This window comes from Notechis scutatus, chromosome 5, assembly GCF_049901735.1.
Source record: "Notechis scutatus isolate UNSWTSFEM ecotype Mainland chromosome 5, rNotScu1.2, whole genome shotgun sequence".
Lineage (NCBI taxonomy): Eukaryota > Metazoa > Chordata > Lepidosauria > Squamata > Elapidae > Notechis > Notechis scutatus.
The window spans coordinates 24,010,596-24,036,841 of record NC_142013.1 but is presented as its reverse complement, the minus strand read 5'-3'; the positions used below and the strand labels follow the sequence as shown (position 1 = coordinate 24,036,841).

Here is a 26,246-nt window from a genome sequence, read left to right as displayed (position 1 = left end):
AAATAAAATAAAAAGGAAATTGCAGGTAGAAAAGCAACACTTTGAAAATGCATTCATTCATTAACCTCAACTTCTTACCGCCTGCTTGAAGCTTGTGAGTAAAGCCTCCTTTTAATTTCTTCTTCAATATCCTCATCAGTAACAGTATTTTGTGACGAGGGTAGGATACAAGTAGTCTTCTGATGAAAGTATAAAGACAGCTAATGTTAGCATTGTCACAGCAACCAGAATTGCTGCTATCACAATGTACATTACAGAATTCTTCAAATGCTGTTCAGCAAATTATCTATGTCAGATGGCAAAAGACCAAAACAAGGATAGAAAACATTCTAATTTTCTAATTGCTATATAGTTATACTGATCCTTAGGTTTTATTTATATACATAGTTGTTGCAAATATAGACACAGGTAGTTGTTTCAGCAGGATACACATGGTATCTTCTTATTAGGATTCCTTTCTTGCCCTCACAGAAGAATTTGTGTATTATTTCTCATATGCTGCTGAAAGATTATTTAACATCTGTTGACTATATAGATAATCCTCAAATTACTACCACAATTGAGCCCAACATTTCTGTTGCTAAGTAAGACAGTTAAGTGAATTCAGCCCCATTTTATGATCTTTCTTGCCAAGGTTGTTAAGTGAATCACTGTGATTGTTTAGAAACACAGTTGTTAAGTGAATCTGGTTTCCCCATTGACTTTGCTTGCCAGGTTGCAAACGTTGATCACATGATCCTGGGACACTGCAACCATCATAAATATGAACCAGTTGCCAAGCATCTGAATTTTGATCATGTGACCATGTGGATGCTGCAAGGGCCATGTGAAAAACGGTCATAAGTCACTTTTTTCATGCCATTGTAATTTTAAATTGTCACCTAATGAATTGTTGTAAGTCAAGGACTATATGTAGATGATTCAGGGTCTGTATGATAGTGAGTGATATTATTGGTTTCAAGCATGATTTACAACCTATAACTTTGCTAACCATTTATCTTACCAGGAACTGAAAAAAACATTGCTATTATTCCCAGAGTGACTTCTTTCAATATACACTATAGAGATTTACTAGAAATTGAAATTTGAAGTTGAAGTTGAAACTCAGCCTTATAATAAAATCCTATAGGTCTACTTAAACAAGTAGGCTTCATATTGAGGGAGAAATACTGGTATCCCTGCTCTATAAGAGTGAAGTAGACACAAGAGTAAGAGGCATAGTGGTTGTTGTGGTTAGCTGGCAGTAGGTGTGGACGGCTGAGGAGAAGCAAGGACTCAGATGAGGGGCCAGGACCATTAGGGAGTGGACTGCTGCCTTCAGAGATTGTGGGGGCTGGAAGTAGTGATGAGGAGGTTCCCGAGGAGCCTGTGCTAAGTGCGTGTGCGCGCAGGATTGCTCGGAGGAAAGAGCAGTTACAACAGCATGGGCGACTCGGGAGTAAGGCTTCAAAGTAATGGCCCCTCCTTCAAGAAGATAAAAGCCAACTGTGAAACAAATGTACTTTGCAGAAGGCAAAGACGTTTTGAAGCTCCAGCCTCGTGGACATTCCAGTATCCTGAGTTTGTGTTTGAAGATTCTTCGTTTGCAAATTATTTCTTGTCTGTTATCTTTTGGCAAGTCTTGCACAGTTTGGCAAGACTTGTGCTTATCACAGCTAATTATTTTGTAAAAGCATTACAAGGTTACTGTTCCTTTTAGATTGTGTTTGATTTGTTGGAAAAGGGCGTGGGTCAGAATAGTGATAGGAAGGATACAAAGGACTGAATTTAAGAACCAAATAAATCACAAATTGATCTGGTTATTCTGTGACAGGAAGCCTGCCCACACTGCCCATACTACATCCCAGTATAGTTTAAATTTTTCCTGCAGGCTGTCCCGAAGCACAGTCTGAGTAAGCTTATAGTTAACATAATAAAACCTTGGAAGGATTTTTATTCTCATCTTGACTGATGATCTGCATGTCAGAGGAAGTGTCTTCCAGCATAGGATGAACGGGCATACTCTGTGGATCTATCAAAATCTCATAAGGGACCATGGGATGTTTCCAGGAGGATGTGTTAAAAATTTCCCAAGGTTCTTCCTGACCAAAGGTTCCTATGAAGGGAAGAAGGAAATATACTGCAATGCTGAAACTGGCAAATATGAAGAATCTGAGACTAGACAAGACTTAGCAAAACAGAGAGTAGGTGCCTTCAGAGTTCAATGCTGAGAAAGGAAACCCATCCACCCCCCCAAAAAAGTTAATTATCCATTATTGGAGAAAGAGATGCAGGATAAAAAAAATCTGGGAACTAATATACAAATAGTAAATACAGTTAGATTCACAGACACTTTGCCATTATAAGAATTTCTTTACCATTTTAAGAGATTTCACATCTTCAAGACTTAAACTTAGCTTCATTTCTAATGTTAACTCAAGAATCTATTTTTGTACTCCTAGAGAATAATGTATTGCTATGCCCAGGGCAAAGCAGTGACAGAAACTCCCAAACAGACTTATTAAAGGAGTACCATTCTGTGAAAATAGCTTTGAAGAACATATTATTATATAAGCTATTATATTATATAAAGCCATATTAAACAATGAAATAAATTGTGTGAGCCCAGTCAAATTTAGATGTAGATTGGATGTTGCCAATTATATTCAGTACGTGCATAACTAATATTGCCATGAGGACACTGAATTCCTGCTTTTGTTAACATATGCAAACTTGATGGGTAAGTATAATTCAATAAGAAGAGAATATCTGAAGCTCAGGCTTTAATTATGGAGTCTCTGAGCTTGGTCACTTATTTATAGATATCTCATAATTACCCGACTAAGCAACATCATCAGTATATATAGAAATACATTGTGCATCGATATTTCTTCAAACTGGAGTCTATTAGAATTGAAGTAATAGTGCTGTAGAGGTTCATGTAAGGCTATTCACATGGTAGCACATTTTAGAACCTTAAATCAGTGGAATTTAGGGTTGACAAGGCATACAGGATTACAGTGAAAATATGCATCGAAGGTATTATAAAAACGCTAACATTAAACTAAGTAATGTTAGGGGCTACCATAGCTGGATTGCCAAAATCCAAATAACCCTTAGATGGCAGCAAACATACAGAGAACTGTAACTCTTTGCTATCCTTTTGTGGCCCAAGTCTAAACCCAAATCTAGAGCTGGTAGCTCTAAACAAGATGTGGTCTTTCATAGAAGGAAACTTTTTCTTGCAGAAGGATTTTCTTTTTCACATAGCAAAAATTTAAGGCTAATTGCATGTAGTTCTCGTTGATATTAATAGGACTGAGACCAACTGATTAACTTGCTTTATTATGAGCAATCATGTTATTAGTAAAACTAAACCTGGATCAAGTCCAATATATTATGTCCACTGTACAGAACCAGAAAATACCACCTCTGACTGGCCCTGCCCCATCTATTATCTGCCTCCCAAGTCCCAGCTGATCGGCTGGGTCTTCTTTTGTTGCCCTGCACAGGAGAACGGAACTGGAAAGCAGGTTAATGGGGTAGGGACTGGATATTTTACAGTATTCTTCCCCTGCCATGCCCACCAAGCCACACCCACCAAGCCATGCCCACCAAGCCACACCCACCAAGCCATGCCCATCAAGCCACGCCCACAGAACCGGTAGTACAAATTTTTGAATCCCACCATTTTTTATATATTTATTATATACATTTATTATAAAAATAAATAGCAAACAGCAGACAGTTCACTGGGTTCTAAATCAAATAATTCATCACACTAAGTTGCAACAAAATAGTATCTAATTTTTTATTTTTATATGCTTTAGACTTTTCTTTTTCTTTCCTTCCTCTTTCCTTCTCCAAAAGGATTATACAAAGGAAGAAAGGGAGGATGATTAAAAAGTGTGAACTGTTGTGTATACATTAAAAAAGAAGAAATGTTATTCTACTACTGCAAAAAAAAACCCACTCCACTACATCTTAAATTATACTAAATTATATCATCTTATATTGTAATGTAAACCATTCTCATTTATCTGATAAAACCCTTACATGATGATTTATTTAAAGTGTCATAAAGTCAGTCAATAAAATTATGTCATGGGTTTCCATTGCATTAATAATTATAAACAGAAAGATATATACTTAAGTCAACTCTGTTACTACAACTATCCAATTTCCCTTCTTCTAAATGTTTACTAAAATTTAAAGTATCTCATTATCCTCATGCTTTATAAACATATTGATTTACCAATGTATTCTCCATTCAGACTCCACAAACGAATTGTACAATCAATAGAACAGGATAAAAGGATATTATCTTCATCTATAACTTCTAACCTGTGGATTAAAAGAAAATAATCAGTCCTACTGTATAAGCACAAATTATTCTTTTGTAATGGTTAAGATCATACTTACGTTAGAACCAGATCTAAATGAGCTCGCCAATGGTTCAAATCTGAAACAACAAAAAAGAAAAATATCAGTTCAGAATTATATTAATAGAGAAAAACACTACAGTATACATATTAAGGTCTTATATTTAAACATAAAATATGTGAGACCTTAGGACTGTAGTCTCTGAAAATATCTGAGTCCAGGACTGGAGCATGTGGTTTTAGGGGGAATGCAATTTTGGAGCACCTCATTCTGGCCCTGTTAAAACTTCCATGGTATATACTCACTAGCATTCAGAACAGGAAAAAAAGCAATGGAAATTTTGTGAGCGCCAATATTTTCCAGTCTATATAACATCCACTTTCTCTTGCCCCCATACAAACTCCCCTCCCCCGTTTTAGCTTTCAGGAAGATTTAAAGTTCATACCCCTCAGAATACAGGTAGGAATGTCTTTATCTTCTAAAATAAAGATTAGGTCTCTTTTCTATGGGAACATCCATAATTTACACAAAAGCATGATTTGATCAACAAATAAACAAATATGCCCTATTAAGAAACAACTGAGTTGAGTAATGATTATAGGAGGGTGGCATGCAGAGCGAGAGTAATATGTAGACCCAGTTTTTAAAAGAAAGATTACAAAATGGTCACTTAAATACTCCATCCAAACTTGCATCTTACAGCTTTTATGAATATATTTTCTCTGTTGTTTCTTGTCTACTGCAATCATTAAATAGGAGTACTGCATATTTGAAATATAATCAAAACAGCTCTCAATTTTACATTTTAAGTGATTATTTCACCAGCCTTATTGAAGAATATTGCCTGTTTACAAAATTAAACCATACAATGTAGGAATATCACTCTGTGAGTAATATCTGGACCAGTTCAACTTTTTAAAATAATGCACTGTAGATTAATTTTTAAAAATTCATTTTTCCAGTTCGAAATACAAAACTGTAATATACACATAGTAATATACACATACATTTGGGTGCTTCTTTTGTATCCTGAAGGGCATAATTTTGGATGTCATGGACATACACATAACCGTCTTCATCAGCTGCATACATATACAGATCATCTGCAGTCACAGCAATGCTGCTGATCAGGGATTTCCCCCTAGACTGGAGTATAAAGTGGTACACTGTAAAATATTCTTTACAAACTATTTTGAAAACTGCATAACTATACAGCATAAGGAGAGGTATAAATTCCAAAGAATGAGATTCTGATTTGCATGTTAGTTCAGGAATTTCTCATCAGCTATCATCTGCTCACATTAAATTTCAGGGAGACTGAATTCCAATAACATCCATATCGTAGTGGCCATCTTTGGTTTATACCACAAGGCAATGTAAAATCTTGCATTCATAATGGTTTAACGGAATGCAATGTAAAGAATGAGTACGTCATGCAGTGATGATCTTAAACTGCAATTAGTAAAACAAAGGAGTGCAAATTAGAGAATGTTTTTGACATATTTCAGATGTTACCAGTATTCATGCTGAAGATCTGTTTATAATTCATCAGACAATCAGCCAGATATTGAAACTAGATTTAGTATATTATGATGATTATGATGATTGCTTTCAAGTCAGTCTTGACTCCTGGCAGCTGTCTGAACAAGTCTTTGTAATTTTCCCAAAAGGTTTTTGGAAAACCATTGCCTTCTTCCTAGGGCTAAGAGAAAGTGACTGGCCTAAGGTCAGTTAATCTAGAACTCAGAGTCTCCCACTTTCTAGCTTTAATCTCTACAGCAAACAGGTTTTCTTTCTAACTTTTACAGCCATTAATTTTACCGATTAAACTTACTGGTTGAAAACTTGCTACGAGTGGATCCTCTGAAAACAGGCTCCAGAAATGCAGATAACCTGGAGGAGGGGGGAATTATAAAGACACAAGATGAAATATTTGGTAGCATTTAAACAAGCATACTTTTGTGCTAACTGTTATGAATCAATAAAAGTAACTAGCATAAAATGCAAAGTAGGGTTTGAAGGCCTACACATCTGATTGGTACTCAAACAACAAACAGGGATTGGTCAGGATGAGGCCACTCCTTATTGGTTATTATTTGAACTTATCACAAAGGTTATTGGTTAATAGGGTAGCCGCCAACCCTATAAAAGGGTTACTGCTGCCCATAGAGTTGCTCTGTTCTATTCCTATTCCTGTTATTATTAAAGAGTTGAAGTCACTGGTCAGATGTCTGGTCTCCTTATTCTTCGAACTTAACACTGGCGACGAGGATGGGATGCGGAGACCGAAGAGCTGACTGATCTACAGAGCAACCAACAGAGCACGTGGTCGAACACGCACTATCAACGGCAATCATGGCCAGCGGTGCCGTACCACCCGCTCCATTCAACCCAGAAAACGAAGACTGGGAGTCATACATGGATAGGTTCCAAATGTTTTTGGAGACCAACAACTTAAAAGATGCAACGGCCAGCAAAAAAGAGCTGTTTTTCTAACCCACTGTGGGCCTACTGTGTTTAAAATGGCGAAGTCACTTGCCAAGCCAGCCGATGTAAAAGCAATGGACTGGGATGTCCTCGAGCCTTTGCTACGGGCCCACTACGCGCCCACCGTGCCAACATTAGTCAGAAGGCACGAATTTTACCAGAGAGGCCAGCGGAAGGGCGAAAGCCTTGCCAACTACGTCGCAGACTCGAAACCTTGGAGGCCTCTCTGCGAGTTCTCCAACTTAGAAGAAGCCCTCCGGGACCGCCTAGTTCTGGGTTTAGAGGATTGCACAATCCAGAGCAAAATCATGGCTAAGGGGGACATCAGCCTTACCGATGCCCTTAAAGAAGCCTCGGCAGCGGAAGCAACTAAGAAGTCGGCAGCACGAATGCGCCGTACCAGCGCACTGCTACGCCAACTCGCCGATGATACCTCGCCGCCCTGAGAGACACCCGGTATCGACTCACCACGAAGACCTAGAATCCCCATCAGAAAGTGACGAGGAAGAGGTCAACCGACTCCGAACTGAACGAGACCAGTTCACACAACGCCAAATCGACCTTGCGCAGGATGTGGAGCGAGTCACCCACGATCCAGCTGCAAATTCCTTGACGCACTCTGCCGCGCTTGCGGAAAAAGAGGTCACATCACAAAGGTTTGCAGAAGTAAACAAGCCTCCAACTCCAAACCCCGACAGGCCGAATGCCAATCTTTAGGATTCCTCGGTACACACCGAGACAAACTGAACCACCAATGGGGAAACCACTCCTACAGAAACAACCCGTCCACCACTAACCCCAGGCGCGAAGAAACCAGACGGGAAGAAACCCACCAAACAATCACCATAGGCCACGCCACATCCTTAGACGCCGGAAAAATCCGGGTGAAGGTCGCGATCGAAAACAAACCTTGTGTGATGGAGGTAGACTCAGGATCATCCTCTCGATGGTATCTTGGAAGACACTCCAGCAGCTTATCCCAACAATTCACCGCCAAGACCTCAACCCTCAAAGGGTTATACTCAAAGATTACCAGGGTAATCGACCCCGTCGTTGGGTCCCGCCAATTCCAGGTCTCTCAAGGACCGCACCGTCGCACTGCCACTGACTGTTGTTGACCGTGACCGGCCTAGCCTTTTAGGCCTACAATGGTTCGAGCCGCCGGGATCACCGTAGCCGGAGTTCACCAGGCCGAGAGCAACGATTGGGAGGAGGCCCTCGTGCAAGAATTTCGAGACGTCTTCGCGAGCGGACTAGGCAAGTACAAGGGGACCCTGATATCATTTAATTTGAATCCTGAGGTAGCACCCATCCGCCTTAAGCCGCGCCGGGTTCCGTTCGCCTGAAACCTAAAATCGACGAACAACTCGATAAACTAATAGCACAGGGCGTGCTGGAACCCACCGACCATGCCCGGTGGGAAACTCCAATAGTTACGCCTATCAAGCCTGATGGGTCACTGAGAATTTGCGGAGACTATCGGGCCACCCTTAACCACGCACTTCAGCAAAGTGCATACCCAGTGCCAGTAGTGCAGCACTTGCTCCATTCCTTGGGGGCGGAAAAATTTTCGCTAAATTAGATCTAGCGCAGGCATATCAGCAATTGCCTGTAGACCCTGCCACTGCCGAAGCGCAAACTATCGTCACCCATAGGGGTGCGTTTAAATGCAACCGACTCCAGTTCGGGTGAGCGTTGCTCCCGGATCTTTCAAAGCTTAATGGAGAGACTGTTGCAAGGAATAAGGGGGTCGTACCGTATTTCGACGATGTACTCATCGCCGCCCTAACAGAGACATCCTAGAAAAACGACTCAATGGTCTTACAAAGGTTCCAAGACGCCGGCCTCAAGGTCAAAAGAAATAAATGCCACTTATGCACAGAAAGGGTAGAGTTTCTGGGATACCTCCTGGACAGCCAAGGGATCCATCCCACTGAGGACAAATTGAAGGCAATTAAGAGGGCCCCCACTCCCAGGAACAAGGCAGATCTTCAGGCGCCTTGGACTTATCAATTTCTACAACGTATTTCTACCAAATAAAGCAATGGTAGCTGAACCACTGCATAGACTTTTAGACAAAAGAGCAACGTGGGTTTGGGGGCAACGGGAACAAAACGCCTTCCAGCAAGTTAAAAAACTGCTAACTTCTGATTCTGTACTTATGCAGTACAACGGAACTCTGCCATTGACTATTACTTGCGACGCCGCTGCTTGGCGTTGGAGCAATCCTGGCCCACGATTGCCAAACGGAGCAGAAGCTCCCGTCGCATTTTTCTCACGAACTCTAGCTAAAGCTGAAAGGAATTATAGTCAGCTGGATAAAGAAGCTTTAGCTATTGTGGCTGCAGTTAAAAGATTCCATGAATATGTGTATGGGCGTGCATTTACAATAATTACTGATCATAAACCACTATTGGGGATTATTGCGGAAATAAACCAACCCCGTATATATTGTCCCCCAGAATGACTCGTTGGTCTGAATTCTTGGCGGTGTACAACTACACCTTGCAACACCGCCCAGGAAAAGCAATTCTCCACGCTGATGCATTAAGCAGAGCACCACTCCCAGAATCGGTTGAAGATCCAGCACCGACCATTACAACGCTACAAATTGAGGCCCTGCACGCGCTGCCATTGACTGCGAGGGACATTGCCCTCGAAACAAAACGAGATCCGGTTTTGCAACACATCCTACGCTGGGTTGAGCGCGGGTGGCCAACAGAACAACTATCACCAGAATGGGTGCCCTTTAAAGCCCGCCAAACTGAACTATTTTCCCAAAAGGGCTGCATCTTGTGGGGAGATAGAGTTATAATTCAACAAACTGCAACGAACTGTGTTAGCGGTATTACACGACGGACATCCGGCATAGTGCGGATGAAAGCACTCGCACGAAGCTCTGCCTGGTGGCCGGGAATCGACAAGAAAATCGAGGCCTGGGTCGCTACTTGTCAACGTTGCCAAGACGTCAGTAATGCCCCACCTAAAGCAAGTCCAACCGAATGGGAAACCCCAAGGGGACCGTGGTCCCGTATTCATATTGACTTTGCGGGGCCTACAAGGGGACACACCTTCCTTATTACAGTCGACGCCACTCGAATTGGCTTGAGATCCATCGGATGAATACAACTACAACGGACTCAGTTATCAGCAGATTAAATAGACTATTTGCCACACATGGGTTCCCGGACGTTTTGGTCTCGGACAACGGCCCACAGTTCACTGCATTACACTTTGAACAGTATCTTGCTGATCGGGCATCCGCCATGCGCTGACTCGCCTGCGCACTCCTGCGGCAAACGGACGTGCAGAACGCATGGTACAGTTTGTAAAAAGACCCTCCACAAAATGGAATTCGCGACATCGATGAAAAATCAATCGAATTTTATTGTTGCAGCATATTACGCCCCACAGCGTCACCAACAAAACGCCGCCGAACTTCTCATGGGGCGGAAACTACGATCGCACCTTGACCGGCTCCACCCCGCATACGCACCCGAAAAGCCTTCGCTCCAGCAGCAAATGCCGGGAATTTAAGGTAGGCGATTTAACCTTTGCAAAAACTTTTCCGGCGACCCTTTGTGGATACCCGCAACCGTCACCCACTTCACAGGGCCCAGATCTTACCGCCTACTAACAGAAGATGGGAGGGTGTGGAAACGCCACATAGACCAGCTCCATTCGAGATTGCCACCCAGCGGCCATGGATCCCCGGGTTCCCAAACTGAGGGGGGAGGAAATATCGAGGAAATTGACTTCGATATGACGGATTGCAGACCAACGGATACCTTTCGCCCAGGAAGGGCCGGCAAATGAAACGGGAGGAGTTGATTTCTCCAGGGGACTTGAACTTGGGGAATCCGAACTGCAAAACCCCAAGATCCATTAGTTAGTAGAAACAACTCAACGAAAGCAGCACGGAAGCACCGCAGCAGCGAAACGGAACAAAATAGAGACTATCCAAACGCCTCCACCGGAACCGGACTTTGGGCAAAACCCGTGGAGCCACGGAAATCATCTAGACAGACCAAACGGCCTGTCTACCTTGAGGATTTTGTTACAGCTCCCTCAAATGGAGCCCAAGGGGGAGGGGTGTTATGAATCAATAAAAGTAACTAGCATAAAATGCAAAGTAGGGTTTGAAGGCCTACACACCTGATTGGTCCTCAAACAACGAACAGGGATTGGTCAGGATGAGGCCACTCCTTATTGGTTATTATTTGAACTTATCACAAAGGTTATTGGTTAATAGGGTAGCCGCCAACCCTATAAAAGGGTTACTGCTGCCCATAGAGTTGCTCTGTTCTATTCCTATTCCTGTTATTATTAAAGAGTTGAAGTCACTGGTCAGATGTCTGGTCTCCTTATTCTTCGAACTTAACACTAACTGTAACTAACTGACCTTAAGGCAAATTTATAAAACCACAGTGAGTGTAGACTTGACGATATAAAGTTTAAGATTGCTAGGACCCTAAACTTCTAATCTCATTACTTTTTCTTTCCATGTTTTTAGTATGATTGATAATGCTGTGGTAACAGGAAACAAGGTTTCTGACATCTAAGTATCATTTCCTTATCTAGTCTGTAAAAACATAGGCAAAATTAATTGAAATTGAATTTATCTCCAAATTGGGATCATCAATTAATTAAGTTATCACCATGGTTGTTTTGTTAATGATTTATATCATCCATTAATCCTACCTTGTGGGCCATTAGAAACCAGAGATGCAGTAGTTGAATCAAATTTCACAGCACGAGTCTTTAGAAAAATTATCCGTGTCACATCAACTGGTGGGGAAGGGAAAAAAATATAATCGCTATAAGGAAATGTGAGTTTTTCAATATACTGTACAAAAGGCATAGCCCAACTGCTTTCATCCTAATATATTATTATGAAATTTGTTTGGCTTGGCTTTGCATCCAGACATTTATAGCTTGCCAATTAAGTCATAATTAAATTATTTTATTATTTATTTTATTTGTCAAAAGCTTACATTATAACAGAAACAAGAATAAACATGTTTAAATACAAGAAATAGGACTAATAATTGGGGACAATAGGACAGGGATGGTAGACACGATTGTGCGCTTATGCACAATTAACCAAGACTTGGCATAATATGTGAATGCAGTCAAATATCCATATTATTAAAGTTAAATTTTAATTTCTATGACTAAACTTTACCATAAGTAAATAAGAGGCCCTCTGTTCTGGGGATGTTATATACTTTTTAAGACTACAACTGTAAATGTATGCATATGTTACAAATACACTTAATTTTATCTGAATTGTATATTTGGAGGAGACTTTTTTGGGATTAAACTTTTTAGGCAGGTTTGTTGCTTTAATTTGCTAAACCTCCCCTACCCTAATTTATTGGCTACTATTTGTTTTGTTTTTGCTTATGAATGTGACTTATCCTTCTTAATTGTGTAAGCCATGCCCTAAGATCGTGCTACAACAGATAAAACCACATTGGAATGAAATAAAGGTATAGAGATCTTATTTTCAAATTCTTATTTCAAAGATGTGAGCTGTAGACCAAGTTCCAGCAGTTTCTAACGTTACTCAAAAAAACTGAATTGAACACATGCCTGAGATACATTAATTAAACAGTTTTAGGGCTCATGTCAAATAAAGATCATTTCCTGCCCACCCATCTGGAAATCAGGAGGTGACATATATATTAAAATAACATCAACAAAATAAATGGACTGACTGAACTATTCCTAGTGTGGTAAAACATGAAGTTGTTTTAACTATCCCAAGGCTAGTCAACATGGGCTAGGCTTCAAGTGTGGATTTCTGCCGTATTTTCCATTTCTATGCAATTCCATATGCAAGGATTCATTAAGAATTATTCATGGCAATATGAGAATTATATTTTACAATCTTTTTCTGATTAGTGAACTTACTCTGAGAATGAACAGAGGCAGCTGTGGTCATTGGAATGTAGAATCTATGGTCTATGTGACCAGAGACCATATTCCAAATAATAATTTCACCATCATAACTGGATGTTGCAAGAAGATTAGGAGGACACTGAGCAATACAGAGAATGTCTTCTTTGTGTCCCCAGTTCTGGAAAAGAAAAAAAAAAGTAAGAAAAAAGTGAACAAAACTGCTTCGAGTTCTTGGTGTTTTGGTTTAGATTGTATTTTACACACTATGCAAACCAACAGGTAGATGAAATTATACAATTCAGTATAACTTCATAAGCATAAGTACAAGCTCTCATGAGTTGCAAACTCTACAATCAGCATTGCCACTATATATACCCTGGAAATAAATCTACTTTATAAAATAAAGTTAATAGGCTGACTTTTATGGGGAAAAAAATAAGCCTATACTTTTGGATACTGCCATGTTCATTTAATTATGGATGGTCTCAGTCAGACTGACCATAAGGAAGTTCCATGTGACTAATTTTATCCTATTGGTACATCAGAAAAAGAGGGTTTTAACTCCATGGAGTAACATCTGATTATCCACATCTGATGAGTCAAGAAAACAAATTGGTTATGTGGTATTTGCAGGATTTATAGATCATCTATTTGGAGGTGGAAAGCTTCAATTTGTTGTAGGCCTCATCTGATTCACCAGAATAATGCTTCTAGTCCACAAAGTATGGATGAGAGTCCTTCCCTCTCTACCTCTGATTTATTTATGCTTCTTTATTTATTTGTCCTTCTTTTAGGCAAAAAGGTGGTGTGAATTTATCTGGAGGTAGCTCATATGAGGTATTCCTAAGGAAAGTATAAAGTAAGTAGGTCCTTCACATTTATCCAGCAGTGCCAACAGTGCCAATTCAAAGATGGATCGGATCAAAGATTTATCTCCACTCTTACATTATCCAGTTCCCCAAATGTTATCAAACTGCTTATCCCAAACTGCTTATAAAACACTTCATATGCCAAACATTTCTTACTATGTCATCCTGCCAGTGGGGCTGAGGTTTCTTGATATGATAGAAATCATCTGCGGAATCCTATAACAAAAAATATCCAAATAAAATGATATCTAAGATAATCGTTTATAATCCCCAAAATGAACTTGGCATTTCCAGACATACAAAAATAAAATCCAGCTCTAATTCAATTATTCTCTTGAAGGTACCCAAATCTGACTTGCCCATTTCTCACCTGAGTTGTGCATTCAATAAGTTTACCAGCATTTGTTCCTATGAGTAGATTGTGGCTTCCCTTGACACTTACACTGCAATCCCTCCTTCCATTGAAGCCTAACAATGCTACCATTTTATTTTACATTTTTCCTAAATGGTTATCCAGTTCTGACATTAAACTAAATTTAAAGTGTGTCAGTCATTCAAAGCACAGTTACAAATTAGCTACAAAGAGACTTGGACAAACATGGCTACAACTAAACCTTTATTGCAGTTTTAGAAGAGTAGCCACAACAGAACAGTCTCTGGGTGTAAGAAATCAGTCTAGAATGTATACCCAGTCCCATTGCAATCCTTATTTCTTGCTCCTCCACATACAGAGAGAAGTCTTGACTTTCATCTTCTCATGCCTCACAATCCCATCTGTTTAATGTAAGTCCATCCTTACATCCTCCGTATTCATACTCTTCTGTCCACTTCAGCTGTGATTCTCTTGCCATTAACAGGACCCTGATAAGTGATAGCAGCTAACAGCTTTTAAAAGAATTTGAAATTTGTTTGCATGGAATTGTGAGGCTGTTTGGCAACTACCTGATTTAAAGTGAGTCTTTTCAATTTAGAGACAACATGTATTTAGAATGTATTATAACGGAAGCTTTCTGATTCTCTTTCTCATAGGTTTCCTTTATCCCCCTACTGATAAAGGGGACGTTTGCAACTGATTATTTATACACTCTTGAATCTTAATTGGCCTGGAAACACATTTTACACAATATACCACTGTGATTGTTAATATTGAAACTTTCTAAAAGAAAGCATAACATACTGTTGCCAAAAAAAACCTCATTGATATACCCATATAATCACTAGGAATAAGTTCAAATTTTGGGAAACACACACACACACACACACACATACATATCAATCCATCTATCCATCTGGTTACATCTTGTGTATAAAGTGGAATAGTGTGCTTTCACTTGTGAAAGGGCCTCCTCATTGCTGCATGTAGATTGACCACTGTGAATAATAAGTGGTATTTGCCCATAGATTCAGGTAGTAGTAGCTTCTTACTGATCTATTCTTGAATTTGCTACTGGCAGTGCAGAGGTGCTACATTGAAAGCAGAACACCAGCTTTTAGGGACCACAATTAACTAAGTAATGCAATTTTGGCCACTTAAAATCATAGGCGAATAGAGCCAGGTTCTACACTAAAATGGAAAGTGTTCTCACTACTTTGTACTATTTATGTACAAAGGTACTTTCGCACAACAATTTCAACAATCAATTAAGAGTGATACCATTTTTTGTATAGAAATTTCTTACTTACATAAAACAAATTTATTCTTCTGTCCCATCCCACACCTATGATATACCTGCAAAAGCAATTAATGTTTACCAAAATTTAAATTATTGTAGTCTTTCTGCTATGCAGCAGTAGTTAATAATCTAGTTGCTAGGGCCAGCTATATTTAATATCCCTCTTATATAAATTATTCTATTAATCAGTGAGTTGAATTTTCTATTATTCATTTTTAAATATAGGTGTAATCTTCAGCTGTCCCTAATTTTTCAAGGAGTTCATTTACTTTCAGCTGAGCTGAACCAAAAAGGTTTTTTCTCCAGTTCAGACTATAGTTGTCACTCTGCAGAATGGAGTTTGTATTTTGAGCAGTACACTCTCAAAATTTTCATTTGTTTTTCATTATTGTAAGAGGTTTTGTTTATTAGATTCCCCTCCCCCCAAGTTTTAACAATCAGGCATTCATCTTAATTCTGCAACTTTGTCTTCAATATATATCAGCTTCTGAATGACCATTGAATTCTTTTAACAGGATTTTGTATGTATGAAACAGTATCTTCAAAAATAAGTTTTACATACTTATTTCTGCATATTTAACTGCCAAAGACAAGAGCAAGCCAAGGTATTTATTCCCCTCTCCAGCACTACTTAGTTCAATGTAGATGAGGGAATAGAAGGGGAACTTACCAAATTTGCAGATGATACTAAACTGGCAGGAATAGCTAACACCCAAGAAGATAGGCTCAAGATCCAGGTGGATCTTCAGACTTGAACACTGGGCTCTAGCTAACAAAATGAAATTCAATGTTGAGAAATGCAAAGTCCTACACTTAGGAAAGAAAAACCAAAAGTACACATATAGACTGGGTGAAACCAGGTTTAACAGCAGTAACTATGAGAGCGATCTTGGAGTCTTAGTGGACAACCAATTAAATATGAGCCAGCAGTGTGCAGTGGCAGCCAAAAAAGCCAATGCAATCCTAAATGCATTAACAGAGGGATACAATCAAGATCAAGTGAGGTACTAATACCACTCTATAAAGCCTTAGTAAGACCACACCGAGAATACTGCATCCAGTTTCGGTCATCACACTATAAAAAAATGTTGAGATTCTAGAAAAAGTGCAGAGAAGAGCAACCAGGATGATTAGGGGACTGGAGACTAAAACATACGAAGAACGGTTACAGGAACTGGGCATGGCTAGTCTAGCGAAGAGAAGGACCAGGAGAGACATGATAGCAACGTTCCAATATTTGAGGGGCTGCCACAGAGAGGAAGGGATCAAGCTATTTTCTAAAGCGCCTTTAGGCCAGACAAGGAATAATGGATGGAAACTGAAGAAGGAGAGATTTAACCTGGAAATAAGGAGAAACTTTCTGACAGTGAGAACAATCAACCAATGGAACAGCTTGCCCTTGGAAGTTGTGGGAGCATAGTCACTTGAGACTTTCAAGAAGAGATTGGAATGCCATTTGTCAGAAATGGTGTAGGGTCTCCCGCTTGGGCGGGGGGGTTGGGCTATATGACCTACAAGGTCCCTTTCAACTCTGTTAATCTGTAATCCTTGAATGTACGGTAATAACATACCTCAACAATTAAGGGGATCCCCATAACTCAGTGGCAGAGCATAAGATTGTATACTAAAGTCCTTAGGTTTAATCCCTGGCAACTGAAATGAAAAAAGCAGTTTTCTTTCTATCAAATAAATAGCTTGGTTTTCTTTTGATTTTCTCTGCTGAATGTACAGCACCATGTTAGGCTCATGACCTTCCCAGAACTCAGACACTGGATATCTGCTATTATGCACCTGTGTCTTCTCAGGTGTGCTCTTTTCTTTTAATTGCTCTGGTCGAGGCTGGGGCTTAGACAGGTCAAACTCTTCAGTTTCTGAACCTGAAGACTCAGATAGATCCCTAACATGAGGGAAATTTATGAGATTTTTCCTAAGTCATCTTCTAAAACAACCTCATGGATTGAAATTTATTTTTTCAAGAAGAGGCCTGTTGATATGAACCTGCCACCCACACACAAAAAACCCCACATGGTTTTCATTAGCCTTTCCTACACTAAAACATTACACGTTATGACAAATGTGGATAACTTACTCATTTTTGTTGATCTCCACATAAGCACAGTCGCGAACTTCATCATATCTGCCTTCTGCAGAGAAAAAAACCCCATAATGCTGGACTTTTAAATTTTCCCCCTTATTGAAATGAATGTTTAGATAATTCAATCAATCTTCTACTTACCCTTTTTCAAAGTGTGAAGACACTGTCCATTATTATAATTCCATATTTTCAGGCAGCCATCTTTTCCTCCAGTAATGAGTCTGAAACATGATTGAAATGCCTAATTATTTCTTCAGCGATGTGTTAAAAATATCACAGCCCATCTCACACCCTAAAACTCTCCAAATGTACCTTCTTCCACTAAAATCAAATGTGAGGCATGTAATTGCAGAGTCACTATGAGCATTACCAAATTCAAAAACAGGCTTTCCGCTTTCGAAATCCCATACCTTGACCACCTTAAAAGAAGAAGAAAAAAAGGGACATATATAGAAACACTACTGCCATGATCCTAAAACATGTATCTTACAGATAAATCAATTCTACAAGCTGCTCTGCCAGTAGATTTTTGGATGCAATGTAATGTGCTGGTTGTCACCTATAAAATCCCTCATGACATACACTCTGGTCATCTAAGAACAGCCTATCCCTCATCTTTTCTTTCCACCCCACACAATCTGATAGAATTGGCATGTTCCAAGTCCCAAGTGGAGCTTCTTTAATGAAGAGCAGAGGGACAAGATATTTCTGCTTACACATTATTTTCTTCTGAATTAAGTTTGAAGGTCATACAGCTCCAGCAGACAGATCCTTATTCTTTGGCAACAACCAAGGTAGAATGTATATAAAGACATGTATAGTTGCCTTATACAAGTCACACTATTGATGGTCTATTAGGCCAGTATGGTTAACATTACACCCAGGGTTTCAGAGAAGTCTTATTTCCTAGCTAGGAGGTGGTGGATGTTGAAATTGACCTTCTGCACATAAAGCAGCCATACTTTGTACAGCAATATTACTTGCATTTATAAGCATTATAGCTCATGGCCATGTGATTTCTATTTTATCCCTTGGTTTTGTCAGGCATTCCTCTCTCTTGTGCACCAAGCAGTTTTCAAAATATACTAGTAACAAGAGTCACCTTGCAGCAAGATGGGAGGCAAACAAATTTAATAAACAAACACATTTATTGAGACTGTGATTTGAGGTTAATTTATTGATGACTAAATTTTATAGAGGAAGAGGAAGAAGAAGAAGAAGAAGAAGAAGAAGAAGAAGAAGAAGAAGGAGGAGGAGGAGGAGGAGGAGGAGGAGGAGGAGGAGGAGGAGGAGGAGGAGGAGGAGGAGGAGGAGGAGGAGGAAGAGGAAGAGGAAGAGGAAGAGGAAGAGGAAGAAGAAGAGGAAGAAGAACCAGTAGTATATGATTGGCTATAAAACTCTGCAATCTAAAACAAATACACAGGAAGTCTTTTTTTATTGGGAGGCCATTTCATAATAACATACAGTATATTTAAAGCAGTGTTTCTCTCAACTTCTACAGGACTTTAATAAAAGTGGACTTCAACACACTGGTTATTCCACACTATTTATTTGTCACATTTATACAACTGCACATCTCTCACAAAGTGACTCTTGCAGTTGCTAAGGTTCAGAAACACTGATCTATCATACACAAAAAGTGAATGCTTTTGGAAGCAGATGTATGACATTTTGTCTTGATTTAAGTACTTATTTAGAAGCATTTGCTTCTGATCCTGAAAGGCATATAGAGACTCTAAGAGCAACTGGAGATAACTGCATTCTCCTTTAATATGTAAAATCTTTTTAAAAAGAGATTTTTACCATGCCTTTTGACAAGGAATTCCAGTTTTGAGAAGGCTCAATCTCAAATCACAACTCACTTCATATCTAAAACAAAAAAACTCAGAATTCTGAAGATTCTAAATATATTGATTAGATAACTATGGTCAAAATTGAACAGAATTTTATAATTATCATTTCACTTACAGAATCTTCAGAGCAGCTCACAACATGCCTGAATACTTTGTTGAATTTGCAGCACAAAACTGGTTTTTTGTGGGAAGTTACAATATGAAGATCTGGAGCTGATCTACTTTAGAGACAACAACAAAATCAAACTATCAATAAATTAAAATGTTATTTGGCTTGCTGTTAATGCTTAATTAGCAAAATATACATATATGCACTATTCTATAATTAAAGGGAAAAGCTACCACTACAGTACATCAAACCTGTACAAATCAATAGCAGTCCAGCTATTCAAAAATGAATCTATCCTCTAAAGCCCAATTTCTAATAATATTTCTCCTGAATAACTGTCCAAACAAGTTTATTAATATACTAATCTTAATAAGTATGTTTTGTTAAATTTAGTATCTCTAAATAAAGTTGTTATATGTGTGTATACTTGGAGCTTATGCACCAAAGAAAAATTCCTTGTGTATCCAATCACACTTGGCCAATAAAGAATTCTATTCTATTCTATTCTGTTCTGTTCTGTTCTGTTCTGTTCTATTCTTCAGTCTTAGTGGCAAGATAAACTGTTCCTTTATGTCCCTATAAAATTAACAAAATAGTAGGAAGTGAAGTCTCCATTTCTCCATATCCACTAGAATAGACACATGTCCCTGTCTTGCCTTCTGTATCAATCTTCTAAAACTGCAGATGAAAATAGGACATTAAAACCTTATTTAAGAATTATCAAATCACATAGATAATTTGGTGTTTTGGTTTTTTTTTTAATTTTAGGAACCAAACATAAATATCCATTGTAAAATTATTTTTATAATCAATATGTAAAAAGCTAAAAGTCTCCCTGACCAGTTGTGTCTGACACTAGGGGGTGGTGCTCATCTCCATTTCTTTAGCTGAGGGAGCCAGCATTGTCCGAAGACAATTTCCGTGGTCATGTGGTCAGCATGAATATACACCAATACATATGGAATTATCTTCCCACTGAAGTGGTACCTATTGATCTACTCGCATTTTCATGTTTTCTAACTACTAAGTGGGGTAGGAGCTGGAGCAAGGAACAGAAGTTGATAAAAAAAACCCCCCCCCCCCCCTTTTTCTTCCCCCCCCCCCCCCCCCCCCCCCCCCCCCCCCCCCCCCCCCCCCCCCCCCCCCCCCCCCCCCCCCCCCCCCCCCCCCCCCCCCCCCCCCCATAGCACTCAGGTCTCAAAGATAGACTCTCATCTTTCTAGCTGACAAGCTCAATGTCTTTGACCACTAAGCCATGTGCCCCCTTTTGTGTCAATGTGTAGTATTCTTTATATAATATCTTTAGATAACACACTATTCTCTTTGTTTGGCTAAGGCTGCTTTTATTAGTCACTTTTGATACATACAGATGTACTAGGTTGGGAAAATATCACAAGAAAGTGCTACCCCGTGATTTTTTTTCCAGAACTGTTATTATTCTCTGGCTTTTAAAAACTAGGTGTTATAAAGTAGTGAATTGAACATGTAGAAATTTAATTTGATTTATTTCAAACTATGACAGTCACCTGCAGATTATCTAAACTAACTCATTCCAGATATCACTGGGCATCCACCAGTATCCTTTTCAATTCATTCCCACTGGCAATTTTACAGAGTAAATGCAATAATACTCCAGCTCCCCAAATTTATCCCTGTGTGAAACAGAGGAGAGCAAGTTGACTGATCATATTCTCTTACATCATAAGTTTTATTCTGACATAAACTGATAAACAGAACCCTAAAACAAACATTTATATAGCTCGTTGGCTATTCTTTGGCCAATATGCATTCATCAAACCTGAATAAACTCTAACATATTGCTGAAGTCTTAATTTTGACTTGCTTTATTATTTCTACTTATTGCATTTTTGTTTGTATTTTGATTTAAGTCTATAATAACACATATTTGAATGTGTATCTTTTAGTCTTATTATAGTTTACTTTCATTAATTGAGGCTAATTCTTCATTCAGTAGAATTGAATTGAAATTACGTTTTTCTCTGAATGAATCTGAGATTTTAAAGGAAATAAAATCTTTACACAAAGTCTTTTGAAGTAAATATTAGTAACTAAATGCTGTATTTCAGGTTTAATGAATGTCACTCCTGTATCTAAACATAAAACTGCATTAGATAAACAATTTGGTTTCCCCAAAGGTGCCTGCATACATTTGGGCATCACTTTTCCTCTGTGGTTCCTAACCTTCCTGATATGTATTAGTTTAATATGTGCACATATGTTAATTAAAGCTTATGAATGTCAGTTCCTTTAAGCCTGATTCAGCATTGCAACACAATATTGGAAATTTAGGGATTGCTTATCCCGAAAGAGAAAGTAACACCGTAATGACATGCTCTAGTAATGAAAATGCCTGTGTCTCAGGATTTTATATGATGCTTTATAATTCATTGAAAGGCTGATAAATATTGGAAAGTACTTCTACTTTTTAATACTTGTATATTGGGAGAACTGCAACCTTCCCTAGCATTAATCAACAAATGCTTAAGTTATAGGTTTTAATAGATTCCAGCAAGCTAATCCAAAAATCACATTAGTAATAATTATTTGAAATTAAATGTTCATCTAGATTTTAGAAAATCCTTGTAATATTTTGCTTATGAGTGCAATCCTAATAAATGCCACAACATTTCAAGTATTCTCTTGAAGTGTCCCAACATAAGAATCACACTATTTAAAAAAAAAACAACCTAGAATTTTATCAGCAATTTCTTAAATTTGGGGTTTTCCATAAATGCAATTCTTGGATCTGTCTGACTAACAGGAGCTCTGGTTATGTTGCTTTGTACTTTACCGTAATCTTAGGTGAAGAATGGCCAGTGTATCTGTGGCAACACAGAGTGATCGAGTGCCTGATACATAATGAGAAGTAGTAATCTCTCCTTTAATTCCATTGTTTTTTGAACAAGCAGTGAATAAGCAAGTCTGATCCTCCATATCCCATATCTGCAAGGAAAGAATTGTGTTACATTAAAGAGAAAGAACTACGGTAAAGAAAATATAATTTGAAATATGAAAAAGACAGACCTTAACTGTGTTGTCTGTTGATATGGAAAATATTTTATCCTCCTCAGATACGTAGACATAGAAAATGGGGGCCATGTGACTTTTGAGCATGCCTGTGGGTCTTCTAAAATTCAGTGAGAACATTAAATCTTGGCCAATCAGGAACACATAATGAACTATATACTATAATGAGACAGTAATAATAGTAATTTATTTATTTGGTCTTTCAAGTCATTCTCAACTCCTGGCAGCTAATTGGACACCATGCCTATAAATATACGTGTGTTTCTCCAAAAATAAGACCTGGTCTTATATCGTTTTTGCCACAAAAAAGGCACCAGGTCTTATTTTTAGGGATGTCTAATTACTGACTCGCCTCATGGCTGTGGCACCAACAGCCCCACCCAACAAGAGCCCGCTGTCAGTTCACTTCTTCCGCAGCTGCTTGCCACCACTCACATGCGTTGCCCCCAGCCTCGGTTTCACTGTCAGAGGCCTTCTGGAAAGCCCCCTGCAGCCAATAACAGAGCTCCGGATTGCACATGTCAATCTGGAGTACGTTTCTCAGCTGCAGAGGCCTTTCCAGAGGGCCTCTGACAGTGAAACAGAAGCTGGGGGCAATGCACATGACCGGCAGCAAGCAGCTGCAGAACAAGTAGGCCTGCAAGGCAAGGCAGGTGTTGGGGTATGCAAAGTCTAGTAAATAGGGCAGCTCCACCACCCTCATCCCCCCTAGCTTAATTTTAATTGTAATTGCACCACCCCATGCGCCCCAGAGTGGGTGGGGTCTTAACTAGTGCTTATTTTGTGGATAGGGATTATATTGGGCACATATGTAAAAATCAAGCTAGGACTTATTTTGGGGGCAGGTCGTATTTTTGGGGAAACATGGTAGATTTACAAATACATACAACAAAAATAATTTCACCTGACTCAATTTTGAATTGTATCTGCAAAAATATTATTAATTCACTCTTCAAAGACCAAGAGGTCTCTGAAATGTATTACTAGAAAAACTGCCTTAAGGCAATACTTTTAAAGATTTCATGAAGGGGCAGCTATATTTCAATGGTCCCAAAAGACAAATCAGTGTTGGATGATAGTGACATATCTTTCTATTTTTCACAGTCAAGGGAGGGGAAAATGAAGCTAATAAATTCTTAGTAGGAGAGTGTCATGAGTGAGAATGGAAAAGGTAATGGAGACCTGAATTTGTTCTCTATAACAAATCCTATTTTGCCACGGGCTCCTTTAGAAATCTAATGAAACTCTAAAGAATAATGAATAAATAATAAAAAAACTAAGATTTATTTTCATCATTGATAATGACAAGAAAAATATTATCTTCTCCTTCCATGACTATAGTAAGGATTTGTTAAGGAGTTAAACTAACCATGAATTAAAAATTCATCTGTTTTACACTTTTCTTTACAAATCATACTAATTCATGCATCCTAAATAAAAGTAGCACATGCATTTAAAATAACTAATAGTTGGCAAAGGACTATAATAGAGCTGTAGAAGTATAATTGCAATATAATAATTACCCAGGCATGTATGGATTCCATATTCGAATAATTCGATCCATTCCGCCGGTTACTATGGCATTATTTTTTTTACTAAATGCAAATGTTTTAACTCCTTTATGAACCCGAAAAATAATCTGATCCCCTTCAGCTCTCTGGGAGGGAGTTCCTAGCATTTCCTGTGCTTTCTTCATCTTTGAATCTTTCTTGTTTTCTTTTATTTCTCTCATTTGTTGCTCAACATTGGTAGCTCCCACAATGCAACCTGTAGAAGGATATGAGAATTCAGTAAAAGATTCTTACACAGAATTTAGACTCCAACATTCTTATACAGAGTTAATATTCTTTTTTTAAAAAAAATATGAGAGTTAGTTTGATCTAGTGGTTAAGGCACCAGGCTAGGAAACCAGGAAACCATGAGTTTTAGTCCTGCCTTAGTATTGTGGTTAGCCAGCAGCAGGTGTGGATGGCTGAGGAGACCGAGGACTCAGATGAGGGGCCAGGACCATTAGGGAGTGGACTGCTGCCTTCAGAGATTGTGGGGGCTGGCAGCAGCGATGAGGAGGTTCCCGAGGAGCCTGTGCCAAGTGCGTGCGCGCGCAGGATTGCTCACAGGAAAGAGCAGCTGCAACAGCACGGGTAACTCGGGAGTAAGGCTGCAAGGTAATGGCTCCTCCTTCAAGAAGATAAAAGCCAGCTGTGAAAAGAACATTTTTTGCAGGAAGCAAAGATGTTTTAAAACTCAGCCTCGTGGACATTACAGTTGGTATTTGAAGACTCTTGTGTTGTAAAATATTTCTTATCTGTTGTTTTTTGGTAGCCTTGCAAAAACTTGGAAAGGCTCTTTCTTGTTGGAGCTAATTAGTTGGAAGTAGCTTTTTATCTGTGAAGAAACAGGATTCATAGATGAAACATAAAAAGGTTGTGCTGCTGCCTTTGTCTTGAGTTTACTTTCTTGGAACCAGGTTTGGGTCAGAACACTTAGACATGAAAACCAGCTGGGTGACCTTGGGTCAATCACTCTCTCTTAGCCCAACTCATCCCACAGGATTGTTAGGAGAAATATAGGAGGATGAAGGCATGTTGGATATGTTTGTTGTGTTATTTGTAAAAATAAATACAGATACAGATAAACAGAGTTGGAAGGGACCTTGTAGGTCATCTAGTCCAACCCCCTGCCCAAGCGGGAGACCCTACACCATTTCTGACAAATGGCAGTCCAATCTCTTCTTGAAAGAAAATTGTAAGTATGTCTCAATATACTAAGACTGAAAGCTTAATCTACACCTTTCCCATCTTATAACAGTGTTATATAAAGCCCTTGATTGACCAAAGGCAAGCTCAAATTGTCCTATTTTGGATCCATTATTCAAAGACCACTCTCTCTCGAGAAGGTTCTAATGCTGGGAAAGTGAAAAGAAAGAGAAGAAGAGGTTGAACAGCAGGAAGGTGTATTGACTTGGTAACAGTCATGATGGATGCACTGGTGGAAGACTTGAAGGATCAGATGTTTATGGAAAAATCTTTTGGATAGATATTTACAGAGAAAATCTATTTATATGGTTACTAAGAGACAACACCAACTTGATGGCGTATAATCAATCATGAAGTAATTTTAAGGGGAGACTTTACAAACAACATATAAGGAATTATATAATTACCTATAACTAAGGCTGTAGGCTCATGGCTTGATGCAGAAATTATTGCCTTAATAGAATCATAGTAATTCAGCTAAAAAGACAGAGAAAAGAATATTATCCAACCAAATACTGGTGAGATTATCACATTATTATTGTTTTTATTGTTTTTCTTAATGAAAAGGATTAACTTACACAGAAAAAGAACATACCATAGCTGTCTAATCATTACAAAATCCTGAAAAAATACACCGATCATGGGACACAGAGTCAAAGTTTAACTGTTTCTCAACAATGAACTTTTCCTGCCTTTCTGGAAAAAATTAATCTTTTTTTATTGCTGTAAGAAGTTTAAACATAAAAAAAAAAAAAACCGAATAGTGCCCCATGTTCTCTCTAGATCAGAAGATGGAAGACCAGTGGTGGGATTCAATTTTTTTACTTCCGGTTCTGTGGGTGTGGCCTGGTGGGCATGGCAGAGGAAGGATACTGCAAAATCTCCATTCTCACCCCACTCCAGGGGAAGGTTACTGCACAATACCATTCCCTCCCCACCCCACTAACCTGCTTTCCAGCTCCGTTCTCCTGTGAAGGTCAACAAAAGAAGACCCAGCCGATCAGCTGGGACTCGGGAGGCAGAGAATAGCTGTGGGCAGGGCCAGTCAGAAGTGGTATTTGCTGGTTCTCTGAACTACTCAAAGTTTCTA

General features: G+C 39.0%; 1 protein-coding gene across 5 annotated transcripts in view; it reads right to left on the bottom strand.

Annotated features, from left to right (window-relative positions):
- The window catches only part of LOC148130406 (cilia- and flagella-associated protein 337-like), a 50,072-nt gene that overhangs the window by 2,308 nt on the left and 21,518 nt on the right, over positions 1–26,246 (bottom strand). For 3 of the 5 annotated variants that reach the window (XM_087966338.1, XM_087966340.1, XM_087966342.1), the window contains 18 exons: positions 25,564–25,633; positions 23,924–24,167; positions 22,398–22,500; positions 22,165–22,316; positions 19,359–19,464; positions 17,703–17,809; positions 17,532–17,611; positions 17,385–17,439; positions 15,306–15,351; positions 13,779–13,838; positions 12,766–12,931; positions 11,551–11,637; positions 6,197–6,255; positions 5,370–5,508; positions 4,402–4,441; positions 4,235–4,323; positions 1,920–2,095; positions 79–179 (listed from right to left, as the gene is read on the bottom strand). In XM_087966338.1, the coding sequence (XP_087822464.1) occupies positions 79–179; positions 1,920–2,095; positions 4,235–4,323; positions 4,402–4,441; positions 5,370–5,508; positions 6,197–6,255; positions 11,551–11,637; positions 12,766–12,931; positions 13,779–13,838; positions 15,306–15,351; positions 17,385–17,439; positions 17,532–17,611; positions 17,703–17,809; positions 19,359–19,464; positions 22,165–22,316; positions 22,398–22,500; positions 23,924–24,167; positions 25,564–25,633 (1,880 nt within the window). The remainder of the gene's footprint in view (positions 1–78; positions 180–1,919; positions 2,096–4,234; positions 4,324–4,401; positions 4,442–5,369; positions 5,509–6,196; positions 6,256–11,550; positions 11,638–12,765; positions 12,932–13,778; positions 13,839–15,305; positions 15,352–17,384; positions 17,440–17,531; positions 17,612–17,702; positions 17,810–19,358; positions 19,465–22,164; positions 22,317–22,397; positions 22,501–23,923; positions 24,168–25,563; positions 25,634–26,246) is intronic. The other 2 variants (XM_087966339.1, XM_087966341.1) reach the window with 2 other exon arrangements.